We start from the raw sequence: 19,332 nt of genomic DNA, 5'->3' as shown, positions 1-19,332 counted from the left end.
TCATTTCAGGTGTAATTCAGAAAATAATTGCAGCCTTCATTTTATAAAAAATAACATCTCCATAAAAATTTTTACCAGAAAATGGTTTATATACCTTTAAACTTGGGGTACAGGGAAGGGAAGAAAAGGTGAATTTTCCAAACCTGGGTGAATGTTCATTGCAGCTTCAAAATGAAATAACATGTATAAATAGAGTCTAATTATACTGAGAAATCCTTTACAAAATGCTCAAGATGCTCAGGGGCTAGTTAGAAAGGGCCGGGTTTTTGTGTATATAACAATGTATCTGTCTACTCCAGGGGCAGTGTCCTGGGTTACTCTGCCCCTGTCCCCCTGATGGTGAGATTTCATACTATACCATGCTTGTCAGCTCTAGCTCTGAAACCTTAAGCACTGGAAATAGCTCTACATAGGAGACCTGCTGTTATGCAAACACCTCTTATGTACAGAAAGCATTCCTGTGGACTCTTAATTTGGATAGAAATTTTTATTTTTGTATTTATTTTTTTTGTATTTATTTATTTCATTTAAATACTTAATATTTATTTTATTTATTTATTTGAGAGAGAGCATGAGAAGGGGGAGAGGCAGAGGGAGAGGAAGCAGACTCCCCACCAAGCAGGGAGCCTGACGAGGGGCTCGATCGCAGAACCCTGGGGTCATGACCTAGCTGAAGGCAGCCACTTAAGCAACTGAGCCACCCAGGCACCCCAGATAGCAATTTTTAGATTAAAAAAAAACACAACAACTTGTTCTTACACAAATACTGCTGACAGCTCTGACTACTTGTATTGTGGTGGCACAGGTGATCCAGGTGTTGGGGTAGCGGGAGTTGATAGCAGCTGTCACAAGTGGGCCAAATGCCATGACCTACATAACCTGTTAGTACGGGTGTTGAGGGCTGTTGATTCTTGTTCTAGGCTTTTGATTCACTTTATTCTTTAAAGGAGGGAAATGATAAAATTACATAGTAGGGTTATAACTCCTGCACTTAAACTGATGAAAAAAAAACCACCTCACAACCTTCTGGACTAGGGCTTAAATAAATGAATAAATTCATGCATATATATTCAAAAGAAAGTAGAAAATGAAATTGCAAGCAGTATTTTTAAGAAATAACCTAATGTCAGATCATTAAATTTTTTTAATCACTGAGTTGTACACTTGAAACTGATGTAAATATGTGTCAACTATACTAACACACACACACACACACACACACACACACGAAAAACCTGGGGCACCTGGGTGGCTGTCGGTTAAGCATCTGCCTTTGGCTCAGGTCATGATCCCAGGATCCTGGGATCAAGTCCTGCATCAGGCTCTCTGCTTAGCAGGGAGCCTGCTTCTCCCTCTTAACTGCTGCTCCCCCTGCTTGTGCGCTCTCTCTCTGTCAAATAAATAAAATCCAAAAAAAAAAAAGAAGTAACTTAAATATTATGTCTATCCATATTGCTAATAATTTACATTATAGATTTGTTTACCAGTAATAATTTTGACTTGCTTAAGTTGACACTCAAATTTTTGCTGGTTGCAGCAGAAAGCGATTTCAGAAATCCAGAGGTAGGATCCTGAGCCCAAAGCTCCCAGCCTCAGGGAGAAGTGAGAGGCAGAGAAGAGCCGCAGACTCTGCCATACTGTGCTCAAGTCATTGCTAAAGGGCAGCAAAAGGACCACTTTGTTGTAGTTCTGACTCCTTGTCCCAAAACTCATATTCAGTATTCACCTTTAGCAATTATTTGAGCATAATTTTTGTTTTTCCAAGTCTCCAAATTATATTAAAATATTCACTTGCTCAGTGATTGTATTCAGCACATAGTATGTACCGGGCACTAAGGGTTCAGTGGAGAACAAGATGGATAAGGTCCCTGCCCTACTGGAACTTAAATCTACTAATTATTATGTATTAATATTCTGTATCAAAGTATATTTGAGTACTGTCAGCTGAGTGCTTCTTTGTGGAAAATCATCTTGGCTTTATCATAGTCTTAAAATCCCAAACAGTCAAGAACCTACCAGGTTGCTTCGCTAAAGTGAGGTTAGGTATCACAAGCAAAAGAACAACAGAACTTTGATGAGAGCAGAAAGAAAACAGCTTTGATCAGGCTTTTGCTATAAACACAATCACCTGACTACCTCAGAAAATGATGTATTTATTCTTATCATCAGAGTACTTGGTGGGGACGCCTGGGTGGTTCAGTTAGTTAAGTGTCTGGCTTCCACTCAGGTCATGATTCGGGGTCCTGGGATCGAGTTCCACATTGGGCTCCCTGCTTACAGGGGAGCCTGCTTCTCTCTCTGTCTGCCACTCCCCCTGCTTGTGCTCTTACTCTCCTCTCTCTCTCAAATAAGTAAAATCTTAAAAAAATAAATGAAAGAAAAAAGTGTACTTGGTCAGTGGGTGGATAGTACTGGATATATACCCTCATCCTCAAGAAAATGTAAGCAATGACTTCCTCATAAAGACACAGGAAAACAATACGTCATGTGTGGGTTTTTTTTTATAATGATAAAACACCATTTTAATCACCTTGTAGATTTAAAACTTGGACAGTGAGATAATTTAAGAAGGTGTGTTGCATGGCAGCTTGGAACATCTCTGAAGTTACCATCCATGGAAGGGATAAGTGTTGGGAAAAGATGATTGTCAGCTGGTACTCGCTTCTGTATTTGGCTTGTTGCCACTGCTGGGAGACCTGTCTAAAATAGGCACTGTCAAAATAAAAATCAGATGGTCCTGCATTAGTCTTAATAACATTGTTTGGTCCCTTTCCTACCCCATCACCTAGTGAACTTTAAGCGTATTATTTCCCAGTAGTTTTCAAGTAATTGTACTGAATTAGGATCCATTTGTTGTCATCAGAAATTGCCGTTTCTTTATTAGTAAGGTCCTTGCCCTTAAGGAGCTCACAAGCTATTGAGAGACAGAGAATAATGACCCCCTACCAGTAATTCAGTGTGGTGAGTTATGTGAGAGGCCACATGCAGAGATAATGGGCCATCCCTAGCATGAGACTAGGCCATAGACCTACACGTGGAGTCCACACTGAAAACACTGTTCCTTGCTTATTAATGTGGCTTGGAATAACAGGTGCCAACGGCTGCCTTTTCTATTTTTGTGCCTTTTAGATTCTCTTTCCTGTCTCTCTCCCCTCGCTCTTACCATACTCCCTCTCCCTCTCCAAGCATCACATTTGTCCAGGTTTTCGCACTTTGTATAAATCATTTCCCTGTTTCTCTACTCTTGGCCTCCAAGCACTGACAGGGGTTTGGAAACTCACTCCACCATTTACTAAGCAAATGAGTAAACTGCCAAAGCCTCAGTTAACTGATTTATAAAATAGTGGGTTAGTAGTTACCTTCAAATGTTGTGAAGATTGAAATAAGATACAAAATTTCAGTTGTGAACTGTCATAGATGCTCAGTAAATATTTATGAAGTGAATGTTAGTTCCCTTCTTATAGCCATCAGTGTATGAATTTGAAGAATTTTTAAAATTACCTAAACTATAAAAAGAGTAGATGTTAATACTTGATTTTTTAAGTGATTGTGTGTCCTTTGCTATGATCACATCACATTCTAAGTATAAATTTTTTTTTGTCTTGGCCTATTTTCATTTATAGCAGCTGTAGTGAGATATAATTCATTACTGTAAAATTCACCCTTGAAAATACACCATTCAGTGGTTTTAGTATATTCACAGAATTGTGCAGCTATCACAACTAATTTTAGAAAACCTTCATTACTTCAAAAAGAAAAAAAAAAAATCCCATACCCATTAGTAGTCACTCCCTATTCCTCCCTCACCGTAACTCCTGGTAACCACCTATTTTCTGTCTGTTCTGGCCATTTTATACAAATGGAATCAAACAATGTATGATCTTTTGTGTCTGATTTCTTTCACTTAGCATGTTTTCAGGGTTCATCCATGTTGTAGCATGTATTAGAACTTCATTGCTTCTTGTGGCTGAATAATGTTCCATGGTATGGATAGCCCACATTTCGTTTATCCATTCATCACTTGGTAGACCTCTGGGGGTTGTTTCCACTTTGGGGCTATTATGAAAAATGCTTCTGTGAACTTGTATTTGAGTGCAAGTTTTTTATATGGATGTATGTTTTCTGTTCTTTTGAGTATACACCTAGGAGTTTAATCTTTAGTTGATAAAGGAAAGAATTTTTATTTCAAAGCAAAGAATTCTCATGATAAGAGAACTAAGGGTTCTTATTGGGGGAATTTGGAGTATTTTTTTTTTTTTAAGATTTTATGTATTTATTTGAGAGAGAGACAAAGATAGGGACAGAGAGCACAAGCAGGGAGGAGAGGGAGACGCAGGCTCCTCCCTGACCCCCGAGATCATAACCTGAGCTGAAGTCAGACACTTAACCAACTAAGCCACCCCTGGGATATTGAAGTTTTTTGTATTGTGCTTCACAGAGCACTATGTTTCTTGAAGTGCTTGACTTATCATAGAAACCATCAAAAAATCAAGAGTCTTTTCCAAAAGTTTGCCCCCAACATAATGAAGAATACTTTGTATTAGCATAAGGTAACAAAGTAACTGCTTTATTTAGTAAATCTTCCTTTATTCTCACTAAAACATTTGCATTCACTTTACATACAAAGTACACCACAGGAATCAGAAGGGGAAAACCTCCTGTAAAGGCATGCAAATTCAGGAAAAGTGAGATTAATATGAACTCATTTCAGATATCCTGTCTTCTGCTCTAGAGCATAACCTGATACAGGGTAAGAATGTTTCCGGTTCTCTGACCTATCTCCCTTCCCATCCCAAACTACACTGAGGTCTGGAAAAGAGAGGTCTGGAATAAGGTCTCCATTCAGTTTAGGACCAGGCTTTAAGCACTGCATTTACCTTTACAGAAAACTGGAAAGGGAAAAATATCTTTGTCAGTCATACAAAGGTTACTAATCATTCTTTTTCTTGTTTTTCAGTGAACGAGATAATTGGGAGAGACATGTCTCAGATTTCTGTTTCCCAAGGAACAGGGGTGAGCAGGCAGGCTCCCCTTCCAGGCCCTGATTCCCTGGATATAGGAAGATCCGATGGCCTCTGACAGTGTTCACTGCAGCCATGTGTCCACCACCACGTACTTCTCATCATGTTTCTCTCCTTGGACCTTGGGTTTCCAACTCTGTGGCCTTCAGGACTGGCACCGGGAGTTGGGGTCACCATATGTGGGGAAAGCAGCATTCTTCCACCTCAGGCCATGGGTAGATTTTGTAAAAGAACAGGAGCAGCATAGACTGAGCTTTGGGGAAATAAGCTTTGCTTTTTACATTTAAATAGGATACTTTTATATGATGGGTGCTTTGAGTGTGAATGCAGCAGGCTCTCCATTTCAGAGATGCTGCTTTTGCAAGTGACCTGGTTGCTTAGCTATGATTGGTGATTTTACTCCTTTATGGACTGAAGGACTCTTTAGCTTTGATGATATTTTTAAAGTAGGAACTTTTGATAAAACCTTCCAGAGGCAAACAAAAAAAAAAATTCTAAGCCTACACCTATGCCTCAGAAACTCAGCATGTCCTGAAGCCTTTCATAGATTTATAGGAAATAAAGCCAAATGTAGCTCATACCTCTTTATAAAAGTAAACTGTTAGAGAAGAGACCATTCCAATCATTGACGTGTTGGAATATAAAATGACATTCCAGAGCATAGCCTTTTTGTAACGTTCTAGGTAATCTTCCTGCAATCTCTCCATACTGAAGCCATGTTGAAATTGCTTTTTTCCCCCTCAGGGCCTTGGATAAGATAGCTACATGTGAGGTGACTTTGAAAGGTGGGTTTTTTTAGCTTCCTAGCTTTAATATCCTGCCATCCTGCAAACAAGTAGGCTGTGGAGTGCATTTCCCTTTTGTGTCCTCTGCCCCAGACCTTTTCTAACTGGGAGTATCTGCATTTGGCTGCTCTATAACCTTTGAAGCCACAGCCTCATGATGGTTTAGGCAAATTTGCTGGTTCTAACTCCTCTCCAGAGGCCAGGCTGTGTCAGAAGAGGAGCAGAGAAAATATAGGACTCCAGAAGGGAAGCTTCTAAGATTCGCAGTGGAATGGAATGCTTATCCCTCGTTCTGTTTACAGCCTACAATGATTCTGGCCTACCCTCCTCCCATCTACATGGCCTAAAAAAAAAAACAGCCTTTTCCCCAAAAGGCTTCGAGGCAAACCCAGACATGAGGTAGCATCATAGACCTGACCCTCCACACCAAAGATGCCCTGGTGCTGCTGCTGGTGAGGCTGGTGCCCAGGGCAGGGGCCAGCAAGAAACTCCAGCCTGCTGTCTACCAAAGGAGGTGCCCGAGTCGGGTGCTTTTTCCAAACCCTGCCCTTCCTCCTCCCTTTAATGGGATTAGTACCTATTCCAAGGCTGGGCCCATTTCAAAGCACCTGAACTTTGCAGTATGTTTTCCAACAAAATCATGTAATGTCATTTATTCAGGAAGGAATTTTTTTTTTTTTTTTGAGTGCCTATATGTGTGACAGTGTGCTGAGCTGGTCAAGGGCTTGATGTTTTTACTCCAGGGGATTAGGAGTCCTAGATGACAGGACTCTCCATTGAGGCCAAGGCCTCCACAGGGGGAGCCGGCTCATTGCCCACCTCCTCTAGTCAGCCAGGTAGGAGCCGTTGGCCTCCTGCAGGATAAAGAAGTATGTTTTGTTTTTCCCTTCAAACCATGATTTAGTTTTCCCCTAAACCTAGTTAGAGAAAAATGTCTATACTTCAGCAAATCACTCTGGTCCCTCCTGGAGCTGGGTGTTTTCACATTTTTCTTTAAAACTTTTATGTCAGAATGTGGATAGTGAGATTTGCTTCAGGGCCTGTAGTTGGCAGCTCACAGCTTCCTTTGGAGGGGTTTTAAGAGGCAGCCTCTGATACGAAGTTCCAGACAGCTGGTCGGACTTGCCTCCACCCTCTTGCCCCTGGGGTAGCCGTCTCACATGGGGTTACTGCAAGAGTTTCCCTTGCAGGACCCTCTGGGGGTTGCTCTGCTGCCCTCAGGAATAAAAGCCTCTATGATCCAGAGTTGCTATGCACCAAATTCTGATGCCTTTTAAATACCTTGATGCCTGTAGCACTAGAAATGCTTTCGTATTTAAAATAAAAGTTGAATTTTAAAAGAGCTTTGTATACTATATAAGCAATCTTGTATCATTTTGTTAAGTCTTTGGCTTAAGAATCAGTACTTTTTGGCTTTGTAGGTGAAGACTAAACTTCTGTACAACGTAGTGGTGCTAAGGCACAGAGTCACTGGACTGTGCAAACTAACCTCTAGTAGCAACACTGAGCAACTGGGCATGTCTTAGCATCTACCCCTGCCCCTTCCAACCTGTGCTACCTCTTGGTTTGAAGAAGGGGATAAGCAGCCTTCTACTTGCTAGATACTAAGAAACATGGCTGAAAACTCCTTGAAAGGGACCAGATGTCCTGTCTTCAGGTTCCCGTGTGGTGTTGCTGCCCGGAGCTAACTACCAACACTGGAGTTCTGCTAGGATCTGGCCATGAAGCCCTTGAGTGGTGGGTTTGTTTTCCTAAAGATTTACTTATTTTGGGGGGGAGAGGGAGACCCCCGAGATCACAACCTGAGCCAAAACCAAGAGTTTTGTGCCACCCAGGCACCCCCAGCCTTGAAGCCCTGTTTGTAATATTCAGAATAGATGTTACCTTCAAGGCTCAAAAGGATTCAATTGAAACCTTGTATTTTATAAAATGGGCAATGTACAGTTAAGGAATTGGTTCTCTGTTATGTTTACAGCACTTGGGATTGTGTTTTCTTACACATTTTGTACTTTAAAACCTTTTATAGGAGTATAGTGCTCCTTACACAAATAACAAAGGGAAGAGCCAGCAATTCAGGTTCCTCAGTTAACAGGGCTGAAATAATAAATGGTGACAGGTTAACAGTGTCCTTGAAATTTGCGTGAGTTTTCCTCTCCCTGGGGCAGGTGTGGAGCCCCACACTTGGGAGTCCAAAGCAGCTAAAGGCACTTTGGCTTTTAGAAAGTCCACTTGGTTAGGAACCTTTGTTTATTTTACGAAGTAGTGAGTAGAGTTCCAAATTCCTTCCGAAGGTTCAGTTCTGTACCCTCTAATGGGTGCAAAGGACATTCCATGATGTCTGCTGAGTTCAGGACAACTGGCCTGCCCAAGGTGTGCATGAAAAGTAGGCAGAAAATTCCCTTTAAAATTCAGGCCTGAGTTTTTGTGTGAAGGCCTCCTGCCCCCTAGTGTCCTCTGGGAATACTGCAGTACAGTCTGTCAAAACAGTCTGTGATTTTGCCACCTGATAGTCCTTATGCCAAGTTGGAGGAGAGCTAGTGTCCTTGGACCCATGGCACAATGTGGCCACTACGGGTCAAGTATTCCAGGGGCTGGGGCCAGCATTCTCTGCCTCCCTGCCCCCTACCAGAAGAGAAAGGGAAAGCAGAATACTGGGATCTTTACTCAGAAGCTCCCAGGAGTCATATATTGAAGGCACCAGGACTTATATTTATAAAAAGCAAGCATGGCTGCTGTGGACATCAGCCCCACAGAATCTGGGTACGGACCATGACCAAAGAGACCAAAGGATCTCATGGTGCTACTCAGGAGGCCCAGATCAGGCCATTGGGAGCAGGGTAACACCATTCCACCCCCAGCCCTGCTTATAGGGTCCAGCCGTCATCTTTGGGTGAACAGGCAGAGCAACAAGTGGGAGATGGAGCTGGAGCTTGAGCTCATTCTAGGTGCTGAGAGCTTTGACAAGCCCAGAAAGAAGCCACCTGGTTGAGGGTACTGGTTCTCTGGATGCAAAGAGAGACATGAGAGACGTTAGCCAGCTCTTACCTCCTGGCTCTCTCACCTACAAACACACCCACTCTTTGGGGGCCTGTAGCACAGTTCGGGGCGGGTCACCAACAGGCATCAAACTGGTGTAGTCATCAGGGGCTAACTGCGGAAGGGAAGGAGATTTAGGAGAGGGAGCTCTAGGCTTAGCCAGTTCCCAAGCCCTCCAGCCACACCTCACCTGATAGGCCTGGAAGACGCTGAGTAGATCCTTCATACCAGCTGTATATGGGACACCCTGCATTCGGACCAGGGCTCCTGGCTGGGACAACACTGAGGTGGAAGCAGAGGCCAGGGCAGCAGGGGGTGTGGCGAGGTAGCCCACAGTGGTCGGGGACACGGGGGGGCTAGGACGGAAGAGGCAGGATTTAGGAGTGCAGTGCCATCTATGGCCTAGACCTGCCTCCCTCCCTCTTCCCTTGTCTCTGCCTGGGTTTAGTTCAGTTCCTCCTCCCTAAAACTTCTGTCTCCAGAGTCTTTTCCATTCTCATTTGTAGACTATATTTTCCAGACTGTACCTGTCACTTCCTTGTCAATTTTAGATTAAGTCCCAGCTCTAACAGACCCTGGATTATGTGGCTCAGGAAGGGGATCATGACCCTCCCGCACACCAGAATGGGGGCAAGACTGGAATTTTCTCAGCAGCTGGTACCTGGGGTAGTAAGCTGTGTAGTTCATGTAGAGTTGAGTGGCTGGCCCTGGGTAGTAGGCAACAGGGGTAGGGGCAGCAGGCACCCTGGCAGCTGGGAGCAGTGCTGAAGAGGGATACAAGGCTGCCGTCTCAGCGGGGATGAGTGTTGGGGTGGCCTGGAAGGTGGCGTAGGTAGGTGGTGAGAGGCCTGGAGGCAGAAGCAGAGAGTGCATCTGCAGGGAGCCCAGCACTGCCCTGGGTGAGGCAGCCAGAAGAGAGTCCCCACTGCAGAAAGGGAGGCTTACAACAGCTTGGCCCCCACATGCCTCCTTCCCCAGCCTCTGCAACACTCACAGGGCAGCTTGCAGGGTGGAGGGGACATGCCACTGCGGCTCAAGGTGCCCCCCATTAGCACACGGCTCATCTCCTCTGTGGAGCAGGGGACCACTTCCACATAGCGTTCCTTCATCACTTTCTTATGGCAACGCTGGGCAGCAGCTAGGGCCCGCTCTGCTGATGTCATCTGGATGAAAGCGTCGCCCGAGGGCCGACCCTGTGCACAGGGTCGTCTCATAAACAACCTGTCCCGGCAAAAGAGCCTCGCTCCCAACCACACAGCCCTCTCTGACTGTGTTGGTTGCCCTGCAGGCAAAAGCCTCACCTGCTGGTTGAGCACCATGTGCACCCCGTGGGGCCGGATGTCAGCAGCTGCCTCCCCCAGAAAGCTCAGGATGTCTTCAATAGTGGCTGTATAGGGCAGGCCTCGAAGGCGTACACAATCTCTCCCAGTTCCCGCTGCCAGTGGGAAGGGGATGGGGAGCAGGGGAGCGGTGAGTGTGGGAAGGAGTGGGCTGGATGCATAGCGGTTCAGGACCTGGCAAGGAAGGCAGCCACAGGCCCGTCAAGGCAGGCGGGACGGGGGACCCTGGAGGAGACGCACACGGGAGGAGGGGGAGCCCTGGGTGCTCACCTGCTGCACCTCAGCCGCCGTGCTCCGGAAGAGTTCGATGTATCGCTTACCCAGTATGCCCTTGTGCCTGCGCAGTGCAGCCTGCGCCAGCTCCTCACAGGCGAAGAGGGCAAAGGCATCACCGGTGGGCCGGCCGTCAGGGTGGCGCACGAACAGCAGCCCGTCAGCACCCCCAGTCACCGGGCACTCGGGCCCCAGAAAGCCCAGCACGTCCTCCGGCCCAGCCGAGAAGGGCAGTCCCCGCAGCCGCAGGATCACCTGGTCTTCCCGTGACAGGAAACGAGCCACCTCTAGGGATGTGCCTTGGTGAGAGGCAGGGGAGTCACCCACTGACTTCATCTGTGCCCTTCCAGATACCCACCTTCACGTGGCATGCTGGGAAGGGGGCAGGAAGGCGGGGAGGGGGGCAGGGGTGGGCAAGTGGGACACGGATGGAGAACCAGCAGAGCGAGGTGCTGCTGGGAGCGTACTCACCCCCCGCGATCTTCACAAACTCCTCTCCTGTTGCTTTGTATACCTATGGGAACAGTGAGGACAGCCCATGGGTCTATAGCCTGCTGGGCCTCAGCTGTGCCCTGCTGTACCCCAGCCCAAAGCCCCACCTCGATATAGCGGACGCCCATGTGGTGCTTGTGTCTCTGCAGCGCTAGGTCCCGCTGCTCGCTGTCCACAAAGCGGATGAGGGCCTCGCCATTTCTGCGGCCCTGGGCGTTGAGGCAGAGTGCGACACCACCCCTGAAGAGGCAGTGCAGTGCTTCGTTAGTGCCTGGGGGGGGGAGGCAGCCCGCCCTCCTGAGCCCGCCCACCCTGCCAGACCCACCTGGCAATGTTGAGTCCTTTGAAAAACCGAGCCACATCCTGGTCTGATGACTGCCAGGGCAGCCCACGGGCCCGAACCACAGTCTCACTGTCCACCACATCGGCCTTGCTGCTGCGGGGGCAGGGCAGAGTCAGAGCCTCACAGCTCTTGGCCCCCACCCCCACCCCAGCCCCACCCTCACACTCACCAAGGGCCTGTCTCATATTTCTGCTTTACCACCTCTGCCCTCGAAAACAATTGACCTGAGAGGAGATGGCATGGGGGTCAGCAGGGTCTGGTGGAGGGGGGGGTCTCCCCACCAAGCTCTGCAAAAAGAGGACAGTTGAGGGGGATAAGAAGGTGACAAAGGAGCTTCCACCTATGGTCTCTCAAAGAAGGTTAACAAGTGGGGATGGGGACTTTGAGGAAGTAAGACGCAGACATCGCCCAGTGCTGAGAGCAGGTGACAGGTGGCGAGGGAAACCTTACCACTGGGCTCTTCCAGCAGGTGGAGGATGACGGCTACCATTGTCTTCACTTCCCAGACCCCAAAGTCATCCTCTGTGGCATCTGTCTCCAGGCCCAAGTCTATGAGCAGAGAAGTAACAATGAGGATATCCCAAAAGAGAGGCAAACATTTGTTCTGATCCGGCTCAAATACGCCCTTACAAGTCCCCATCCCAGACACATGCAGACACGTGTCCCTATTCCAGACGCACCCCGGCATCCACACGGAGGCATGTCTTGTCAAGGACTTGACAGATAATGTGAACTCGTGTGTGTAACCCTTCAGGATGCACATACTCAAACACAGCTTCCCCCCAACCTAACCCTTCCGGGTCACAGGTACCCTGTGCCATGGTGGCCACGGTGAGCTCCCTGGCAGGACAGGCGCTTGGATGCTGCACATGGAACTCTCTGCGGAGGTCGTAGAAGGAGAAGAAGGTATCCGGGAGTACCAGGTTCTGGAGGCACATGGGAGGGGGCATGAGTGGGGGGAACTGAGTGGCCCTGCCCACCCCCATAACAGGGGTCCTAGGAACCCTACCCCCTGCTGTGCCCTCAGTGGCATACCTTCCTGGAGGCCTCGGGGTGCAGGACCTGTCTCAGCAGCTGCTGCCCATCAGTGCATAGCATGTAGGGGCCCCCACCTAGCAGAGCCACATCCCCGCTCACCAGCTGTGAGAACTGGGGAGAGAGAGTGGGGAGAGAGACAGACACATACTCATAGCTAGGCAGGCAGAAGGGAGGGCACAGGCTGCAAAGCAGGTTCGGCTAGATGTTCAGCCCTACCCTGCCTGGGGAGGAGTTGGCCACAGGTGTGAGGCCTGGTTCTGTGTCCCTCTTCTCCCCCAGTCCACTGTCACCTTCTCCAGGCCAAACGGGGGCAGACACGTATCGCTCAAGCCCCCATCAAACACACTCCCAAAGAGTCTGGAGTGGGGCCAGAGCAAACACCTGGTGGAGTGGGACAAGCAGGTGGGAAGGGGCGGGGCAAAGCAGGTTAAACCTGTCCGGGACCAGGCACCACCCTCAGACAGGTGGGGGAGGCCCAATCCTCCTGCCTGAGGCCTAGCTGGCTCTTGGTCAATGGCAGCCCCGCCTCTAGGTCTGACCAACCCAGGGCCAGAGAAAATCCAAGGACAGAGCTCCACACCTGGACGCCCTGGGCAGCATGAGCTTTGACCCACACTATCGACCAGCTGGCACCGAGCTGTTTGCTCACAGAGGGGGTGGCACTTCTCAAGCTGCCCAGCCCCCCAGCCTTCCTCCCTGCTAGAGAACAGTAGAAGTACTAGGCACAGGCCCAGAGCGAGCCAACCCAGTTCTCCTTCAGTGCGCTCCCCAAGTAGGGTCTAGACTGGGAACCCTTCTGGAACAGGATCAGGTTCAACATGTTTGTACCTCATCAAGAACCACCGGCGTTGTTGGAAAATGAAAGAATTTGTGCCTGTAAACCACTTAAACTCATTACACTCAAGAATCAGGCTCTGGGTGAGTGCAACACCGGAGATAAGAAAAAGAAAACAGCAATGGGACCCGCCTCCCACTTCAGCCAGGACTGGGAGGCACCCTGGGCCTTTGCACTGAGGAGACAGGTAGCCTTCAGGCGGGGTCCGGACAGCGCCCACGCCTGGCCAGCCGGCCCGGACAGGCCTAGACGAGCAGCTTACACCTGGCGGCGTCTGCCTCCGAGGCAGACCCCGCCCTACGCCCCCGCTCCAGCGTCTCCTAGGCGGGTGGGTGGGCCGACGTAGCCGGCGGCGGGACAGTGACCTGTGGCCGACACCAGGCCCCTCGGCCCTTTTGCCTTCCGACTGCCGTTCTCCGAGACCTGGCCAGGTCTGCCAGAGGCGTCTCACCCCACAGCCCTGCCGGCCCTGGGAGGGGTCTCGCAGTTTCCAGCCCACCGCGTCACTAGGAGTGAATCCCTGGAAAAGCTGAAAAGGAAGGTGCCCCCAGGAACGGCCGGCACACGCGGGAATCTCTGAAACTTAAACAACAGGAACTCGTCCTACCGCCCAGGCCAGTTGGTCGCAGCACGCCAGGCCTTGCCTCCTGCCGCCTCTCCCGCTGAGAAATGTCCCCGCGGCCCGCCATGCCTCCACTCACCCGGGCCCCAGCACTCACCTGCTGCAGCACCTTGTCCAGCGGCTCGGCCCGCGCCAAGCTGTCGGCGCTCAGGCCGCTCGCCTCGCGGCACTGCGGGCTCAGTGCGGCCGCCTCGGCGCGAACCAATGACTTGTGCAACGTCCCCACCTACGAGCGGCGGGGGAAACCTATCAGCCACTGTTCTCCTCGGATCCTAGGGACCCCACCAACCCCTTCTCACCGTACCTGACGGCTCCGCGGCTCCACCACTTGCCAGACTAAGAGGATCAACTCGGTCTCATCGGAACCCAGGTCCGGTCCCAGCGCACCGGCCGTGGCTCCGAACAGTACGACCAGGGGTCCCGGCCCGGGGCGGGGGTCGGCGGCAGAGTCTGAGGTGGGGTTCGGACCCGGGGGCGGTGGCTGGGGAGGCGGCGGAGTCATGGCCGCAGAGGAAGGGGGCGCTCGACCAGACACACGCGGACCGACGAGGCGCACGCTCGCACCGGCCGATAGCAGACACGAATCAGCTTGGGCGGGACACCGTGTGTCGGGGGCGGCACCTGCGGCCCGGCTGGCGGAGTGGGCGCTGCTGAGACCCGCCCGCGGCGCCCCGTGGGGCGGGGCGGCTACTGGCCCCCGCCCTCTCCGGGCGAGTTACCTGTAGGCCCCGCGGGCCACGTGACCGAGGGCAGCCGGGGGAACAGAGTGGGAAGGCAGCTAGAATCTAGCCCAGAGAGTCCGCGCTCAGACGCCGGACCTGGGCACGCGCTCACGGCCCGGCCTCCCGTTGCGTCAGGGGGCTTCGCCTGACTCGGTCTCGTTCTACTATCTGTCCCTCCCCACCATGAGGCCTGCGCCAAGAACAGTGCAAAAACAGGGGCCTTCTGCGGTCCGTAGGGGTCACATGGGATTTGTGAAAATCACCAGGAGGCAGTATAGGGGCTGTGGGGTGGGGGGGTGTCATGACGGCCGGTCGGGGGGTGACAGAAGTCACCTAAGAGGGCGGTGAATTACGGGATATCACCCAGAGGCCTGTGAGGGAGTGGTCACCGGAGGCCAGGTGGATTGGGGGGAGGGTCAGGGATCAGCAGAGGTTCTTAGAGCTATGGGAACGGGGGAGTAGAGGTCACGGGGCAGGGCTTGTGCACACACGTGGGAAGACCTGCCCTTAGCCTGGCTCCAGGATGTGCCCGCGGTGCCGAACACTCCAGGTGGTGTGCAGGCCTCGGTGCTGGGGAAGCAGGAAGCGCGCCCGCTCCAACTCCAGAGAACGCCACTCTAGACGGGGGTGAGCCTAATGTTCGGGGTTACCCCACGTGGAGACTGCTGCCTGTTTTCGTCGCCGTCGCCTCCTGACCTCTGGAGATGTGAGCGCGCTGGCGCGTGGGGGCTAGCGGCGAAGGTGTACTGTGCGCGTGCGGGCTGCAGAACCTCCATCTCTTCACCGTCGGAGACCAGCAACCCAGTAAGGGCAGTCCCGCGTGGAGGACCCCCAACACCCTTTCGCCCCGTCGTGCTTGGTGGGGCTCCTTTACGGCGCATTTCCAGGCCGCCCCGGACTTCCCTAAGTGCTCCCCACGTATATGATTGAGAAACTGAAGGGTATGGCGGGAGGAAAGGACGTGCGCTTGCCAAGGCCGCGCGGAAACAGGCGGGAGCCGCACCTCGCGCTTTCGGAAAAGCTGGGCGCTGCGTCCGGCCGTTCGCACGATGGACAAAGAGCCCGGGGAACTTCCGAGGCCTTGCCCATTAAACCCACACTTCCGCGCGTCCCTACTTAACGGATAAAGAGACCGACGTGCCCAGTACGGAAGTGACCTGCGCCGGGAGTGGGAAGCAGACAGGTTTTCCAGCGGCTTCGGGTGACGAGCGCTTCCTCTGGTATAGGCGGGTATCCGCCCCTTTCCGGACAGCCCTCTCCGGCGCTTGCCCGCTGGTTCCGACGGCGGAAGCGGTAGGCCAATCAGGCCCTGCGGGAGGGGGAAACTGCGCTCTTTGGGTCCAGTTAGCCTCTAGATAAGCCTGGAATGTCAAATATTTGTTTGGGGGCGGGGCCCAGCAGCGAAGTAAAGCTCCTCCCCTATCCGCCCTGGAGCGCGCGTGCGCTTGGCGGAGGTGGGCTTTCCTCCATCCACGCCTTTGCCTCAAACCCGTGTTCACCGTCAGGGCCTCTCTTAAAACTCCTTTGGCGGGCGTCGCTCTTTGCAGGATTCCTGTCTGGGGTCCAGCTTCTACAAGGCAGCCCGGCGTCAGCACCTTGCCATCTGAGTGCTAACTCGATCTCGATCTCAGCCTTCCGGGAGCCCTCACCCATTGAACCTCTAGACCTTCACACTAGGCCCTTCCCTTGTTCTTCCTTCAGCGTGGGTCTCGAGGTCAGGTGTTCAGGGAAGCCACCTTTTTAAGGTGACCTCTCCAGTGTGGCACCCCTAGCCATCCTGGCAGCGTGGGGCAACTCTGCTCGCCTCCAACCGCATGACAGTTGCCGATGATTGGACTCTTCTTGAAAAACTAAATTCTTTAAAATAACGATAGGGCCCCTGCTTTGCTGAGCTCCTTTACTCATCTTCAGATGGATCCTCCCAGATCACACATTAATACTAAACAACCCTCACTCCTTTCCCCCAACACTAAAGTAACTTCTAACAGTAAATCCTTTATTGTCTCCCTACACCACATCCACTGGGAACTCAGGCCCTGGAGGACAGGCTCATCCTCAGTGCTTACCACACCGCTTGGCTGGTAGTGCTTGCTCAAGACAAGGAGTGAATCAATGATTGGTTGTCAAAGTGCTTTGCTTTGCATCGTGAGTATTTCAGTACCCTTCCCTGGGGCTACGGGTCTTTTTCCTCTAGGAGTCTCATCTGAGCTCTTTCCTCCCCTCCCAAGCCATCCCAGGTCCTGCATTTTCTCTCAAGGCACCTCCCCCTGTAGTAGGGGTCGCCGCGGTAGTTTGAGATTTCTCGATTTCATTGAGCAGTGTCCCCCATCCTAACCCAGCTACTAGGGTTCATAAATCGTAAATCGATGAATTGGAAATAACATACGTGAAAGGGGTGAGCAAGGCTCCAAAGGTCCATGCTGTAGCGTTTCCCAAAGTGTAATTCAGGTACTCACGGGGAAAGGAACTTGGTCCTGTGAGCCAGGCCACACAGTCGCCGAATCTGGCGTTCCAGCGGCGGGTACATGAAGGTTGGGGCAGATATAGAGTGGGAATCCTGATGTAAGCCTGGGAGTGTGGCGGGTCACGGGGATCTACCGGGCGTCTAGGCGTGGTGTAAAAGCTCCCTCCTCTCTCCCTCCCAGGCCAGAAAATATCCCACTGTGGAAGAGTATTCTCCGCTGGATGCCTTGTTGGATCCACTGCGGAGATCCACACCCTCGGCGGCCCCGTGGCCCACAACTCGACCACCAGCCGCTACCCTTCCTTATCTCCTGAGCCTCCCGAGTAGCCGGCGCTCCGGGCTCCACCCAGGTTTCCCGCTAAGCGCCTTTGCCGAATCTCCGCTGAGTACCCACCAGAGGGCGCACTGACCCTGTCGCCTGAACCAGGTGCTGAGGGCAGGGAGGAGGAACTCGCACAGAAGAGCCCAACCTGGGGCAATGCGACAGGACGTTAAGTGAAAAGGGAAGGGCCTTGAGACCGCCTCCCTCTAGTTAGAGCATCTTTACCGCTCCTGGCTTCTTGGCACAGGCCAAGTTTGTTTGTCCTTTTTTTTTTTTTTTTTTAAGATTTATTTATTTGTTTGACAGAGAGAGGGAGGGGACACAAAGAGGGGTAGTGGGAGAGAGAGAAGCAGGCTTCCCCCTGAGCAGGGAGCTGGATGATGCCAGCTTGATCCCAGGACACTGGGACCATGACCTGAGCAGAAGGCAGACACTCAACGACCGGCCACTCAGGGGCCCCCATAGGCCAAGTTTTTAAGTTTGGTTTTCAAGACCTCCAGCCTCTCTGTTCCACTCCCACCCACCATGTGCCCCAGACACACTGTGATTGTTCAGGTCTCCAGGCTGCTGCAAGTACTAAGCTCCCTACCTGGAGGCCCCACCCACCGACTCTTCCCTTTGTTTTCCTGGCGAATTCCTACTTACTCTTCAAGACCCATCTCTAGTAATTCCTCCTTCATGTAACATTCCTTGATGCCTAAGCCAGGTTAGATAACCTGTTCTGGGGGCACCTGGGTGGCTCAGTTGGTTGAGTGTCTGCGTTTGGCTCAGGTTAAGATCCCAGGGTTCTGGGATGGAGCCCCACGGTTCTGGGATAGAGCCCCACAGTGGCCACCCTGCTCAGCGGGAGGCTGCTTCTCCCTCTCAGTCTACCTCCACCGTGCCTACTTGTGCTTGAGCTCTATCAAAGAAATAAATAAAATCTAAAAAAAAAAAGAGATGACCTGTTCTGTCGTGATTTGGTCATTGTTTGGCCTTTCGTGATTCCAGGGAGGCTCTGGCATCAGAGCAATAGGAACCTGATGAACCCGGAGCTTTAGGAAGAATCAGTTGGCCTCCAGATGGGCTCAGCTCTGGCTACCAAACCAGCTCAGAAGCTGTGGTCTTGATTGCGTTGCCCTAAACCCAGGCACCTACCTGGTCCAGACAGGGGAGCTTGGAACTTGTGTGAGGAAGAAGGAATGCAAAGGGCCCAGTGTCACAGAAAAAGGGCAAAAGCTGTTGGCTGGATTCTCATCTGAGGAAGGTAGCCCAACTGGCCTGTGGACCTCTCAGTCCCTGATCTCCTTCTTCAGGTCTGACAGGCACCAACCAGGACCGCATCCTGGAAGTGGGGGAGTGTTAGAGAAGGAGGTGTATCACTCAGTCATTCAGTATATGTTTAGCACCTGCTGTGTGCCTGGGACTGTGCCAATGGTACTTAGTAACCCAAAAGGCAGGTGCACCAGTAGCAGGCAGGTGAAGGGCTTCCTCTTGCATGGATTATATTCCGCTGGGAGTCAGGTAGGGGCTGCTTCAGAGTCAATGGTGTCTGGGCTGAGGCCTAAAGGCAGAACGCAGCTGAATCCCCAAAAATGGGGGCTGCAGAGTGATCCGATGCAACAAGTGCACAGGTCCAGAGTGAGAATGAGGTTGTCCTGTTCTAGGGAGCAAGGAAGCTGTTGAAGGTGGAGATGAGCACCTTAGGAAGAGAGGAAGTGAAAGTTGTGGGAAAAGGCCAGAGTCCCCTGCAGGGTCCTCGTTCACTGTGAGTGAGAGGGGTATGATGCTTGCAGTAGGAGCATTGTGAGTGGGGTTAGGCGGACATTTAATGTTTAATGGTGTTGAGCTGACCCATGGAGAACAATCCATAGGAATAAGGGCATAAACTGGGACATGAGCAGGGAGGCTACTGTGGGGATGAAAGTAGTTTGGCTTTGGAAAGGTAGACTGGGAAGACTTGGTGACTACCTGGTTGTGGGTTTGAGAATTAGAATAGTATCTAGAATCCAGGATGTGCCCAGGTCTGCAGCCAGGGAGGGATCATGTGGATGGCAAAG

At 51.2% G+C, this 19,332-nt stretch overlaps 2 protein-coding genes across 8 annotated transcripts in view; one reads left to right on the top strand and one right to left on the bottom strand.

The window, feature by feature from the left end:
- The window catches only part of NFATC3 (nuclear factor of activated T cells 3), a 132,748-nt gene extending 125,585 nt beyond the window's left edge, over positions 1–7,163 (top strand). The window contains exon 10 of one of the 2 annotated variants that reach the window (XM_045989039.1): positions 4,958–7,163. In XM_045989039.1, coding sequence (XP_045844995.1) covers positions 4,958–5,079 — 122 coding nt within the window. In that variant the 3' untranslated portion in view covers positions 5,080–7,163. The remainder of the gene's footprint in view (positions 1–4,957) is intronic. The other variant, XM_045989040.1, reaches the window with a different exon arrangement.
- Positions 1,371–14,662, bottom strand: ESRP2 (epithelial splicing regulatory protein 2). 6 transcript variants are annotated; one of them, XM_045989045.1, is made up of 16 exons: positions 14,090–14,662; positions 13,883–14,011; positions 12,326–12,439; positions 12,102–12,216; positions 11,741–11,839; positions 11,460–11,514; positions 11,273–11,383; positions 11,055–11,187; positions 10,927–10,969; positions 10,453–10,754; positions 10,144–10,356; positions 9,837–10,035; positions 9,504–9,690; positions 9,033–9,198; positions 8,852–8,957; positions 1,371–1,390 (listed from the first exon to the last, which is right to left on the bottom strand). In XM_045989045.1, the coding sequence occupies exons 1-15, from the start codon at positions 14,285–14,287 to the stop codon at positions 8,868–8,870; spliced, it is 2,154 nt and encodes a 717-aa protein (XP_045845001.1). In that variant the 5' UTR covers positions 14,288–14,662; the 3' UTR covers positions 1,371–1,390; positions 8,852–8,867. The 6 variants fall into 6 exon arrangements, with proteins under 6 accessions (XP_045845001.1, XP_045844998.1, XP_045845000.1 ...); XM_045989042.1 differs by lacking the exon at positions 1,371–1,390 and adding an exon at positions 2,381–2,712; XM_045989044.1 differs by lacking the exon at positions 1,371–1,390 and adding an exon at positions 7,791–8,167.
- Between the last annotated feature and the right edge of the window lie 4,670 nt (positions 14,663–19,332).

The sequence above is a fragment of the Meles meles genome, chromosome 19 (genome assembly GCF_922984935.1).
Source record: "Meles meles chromosome 19, mMelMel3.1 paternal haplotype, whole genome shotgun sequence".
Classification (NCBI taxonomy): Eukaryota; Metazoa; Chordata; class Mammalia; order Carnivora; family Mustelidae; genus Meles; species Meles meles.
The sequence above is the reverse complement of the archived record's forward strand: the minus strand, read 5'-3'. Positions and strand labels throughout refer to the sequence as shown.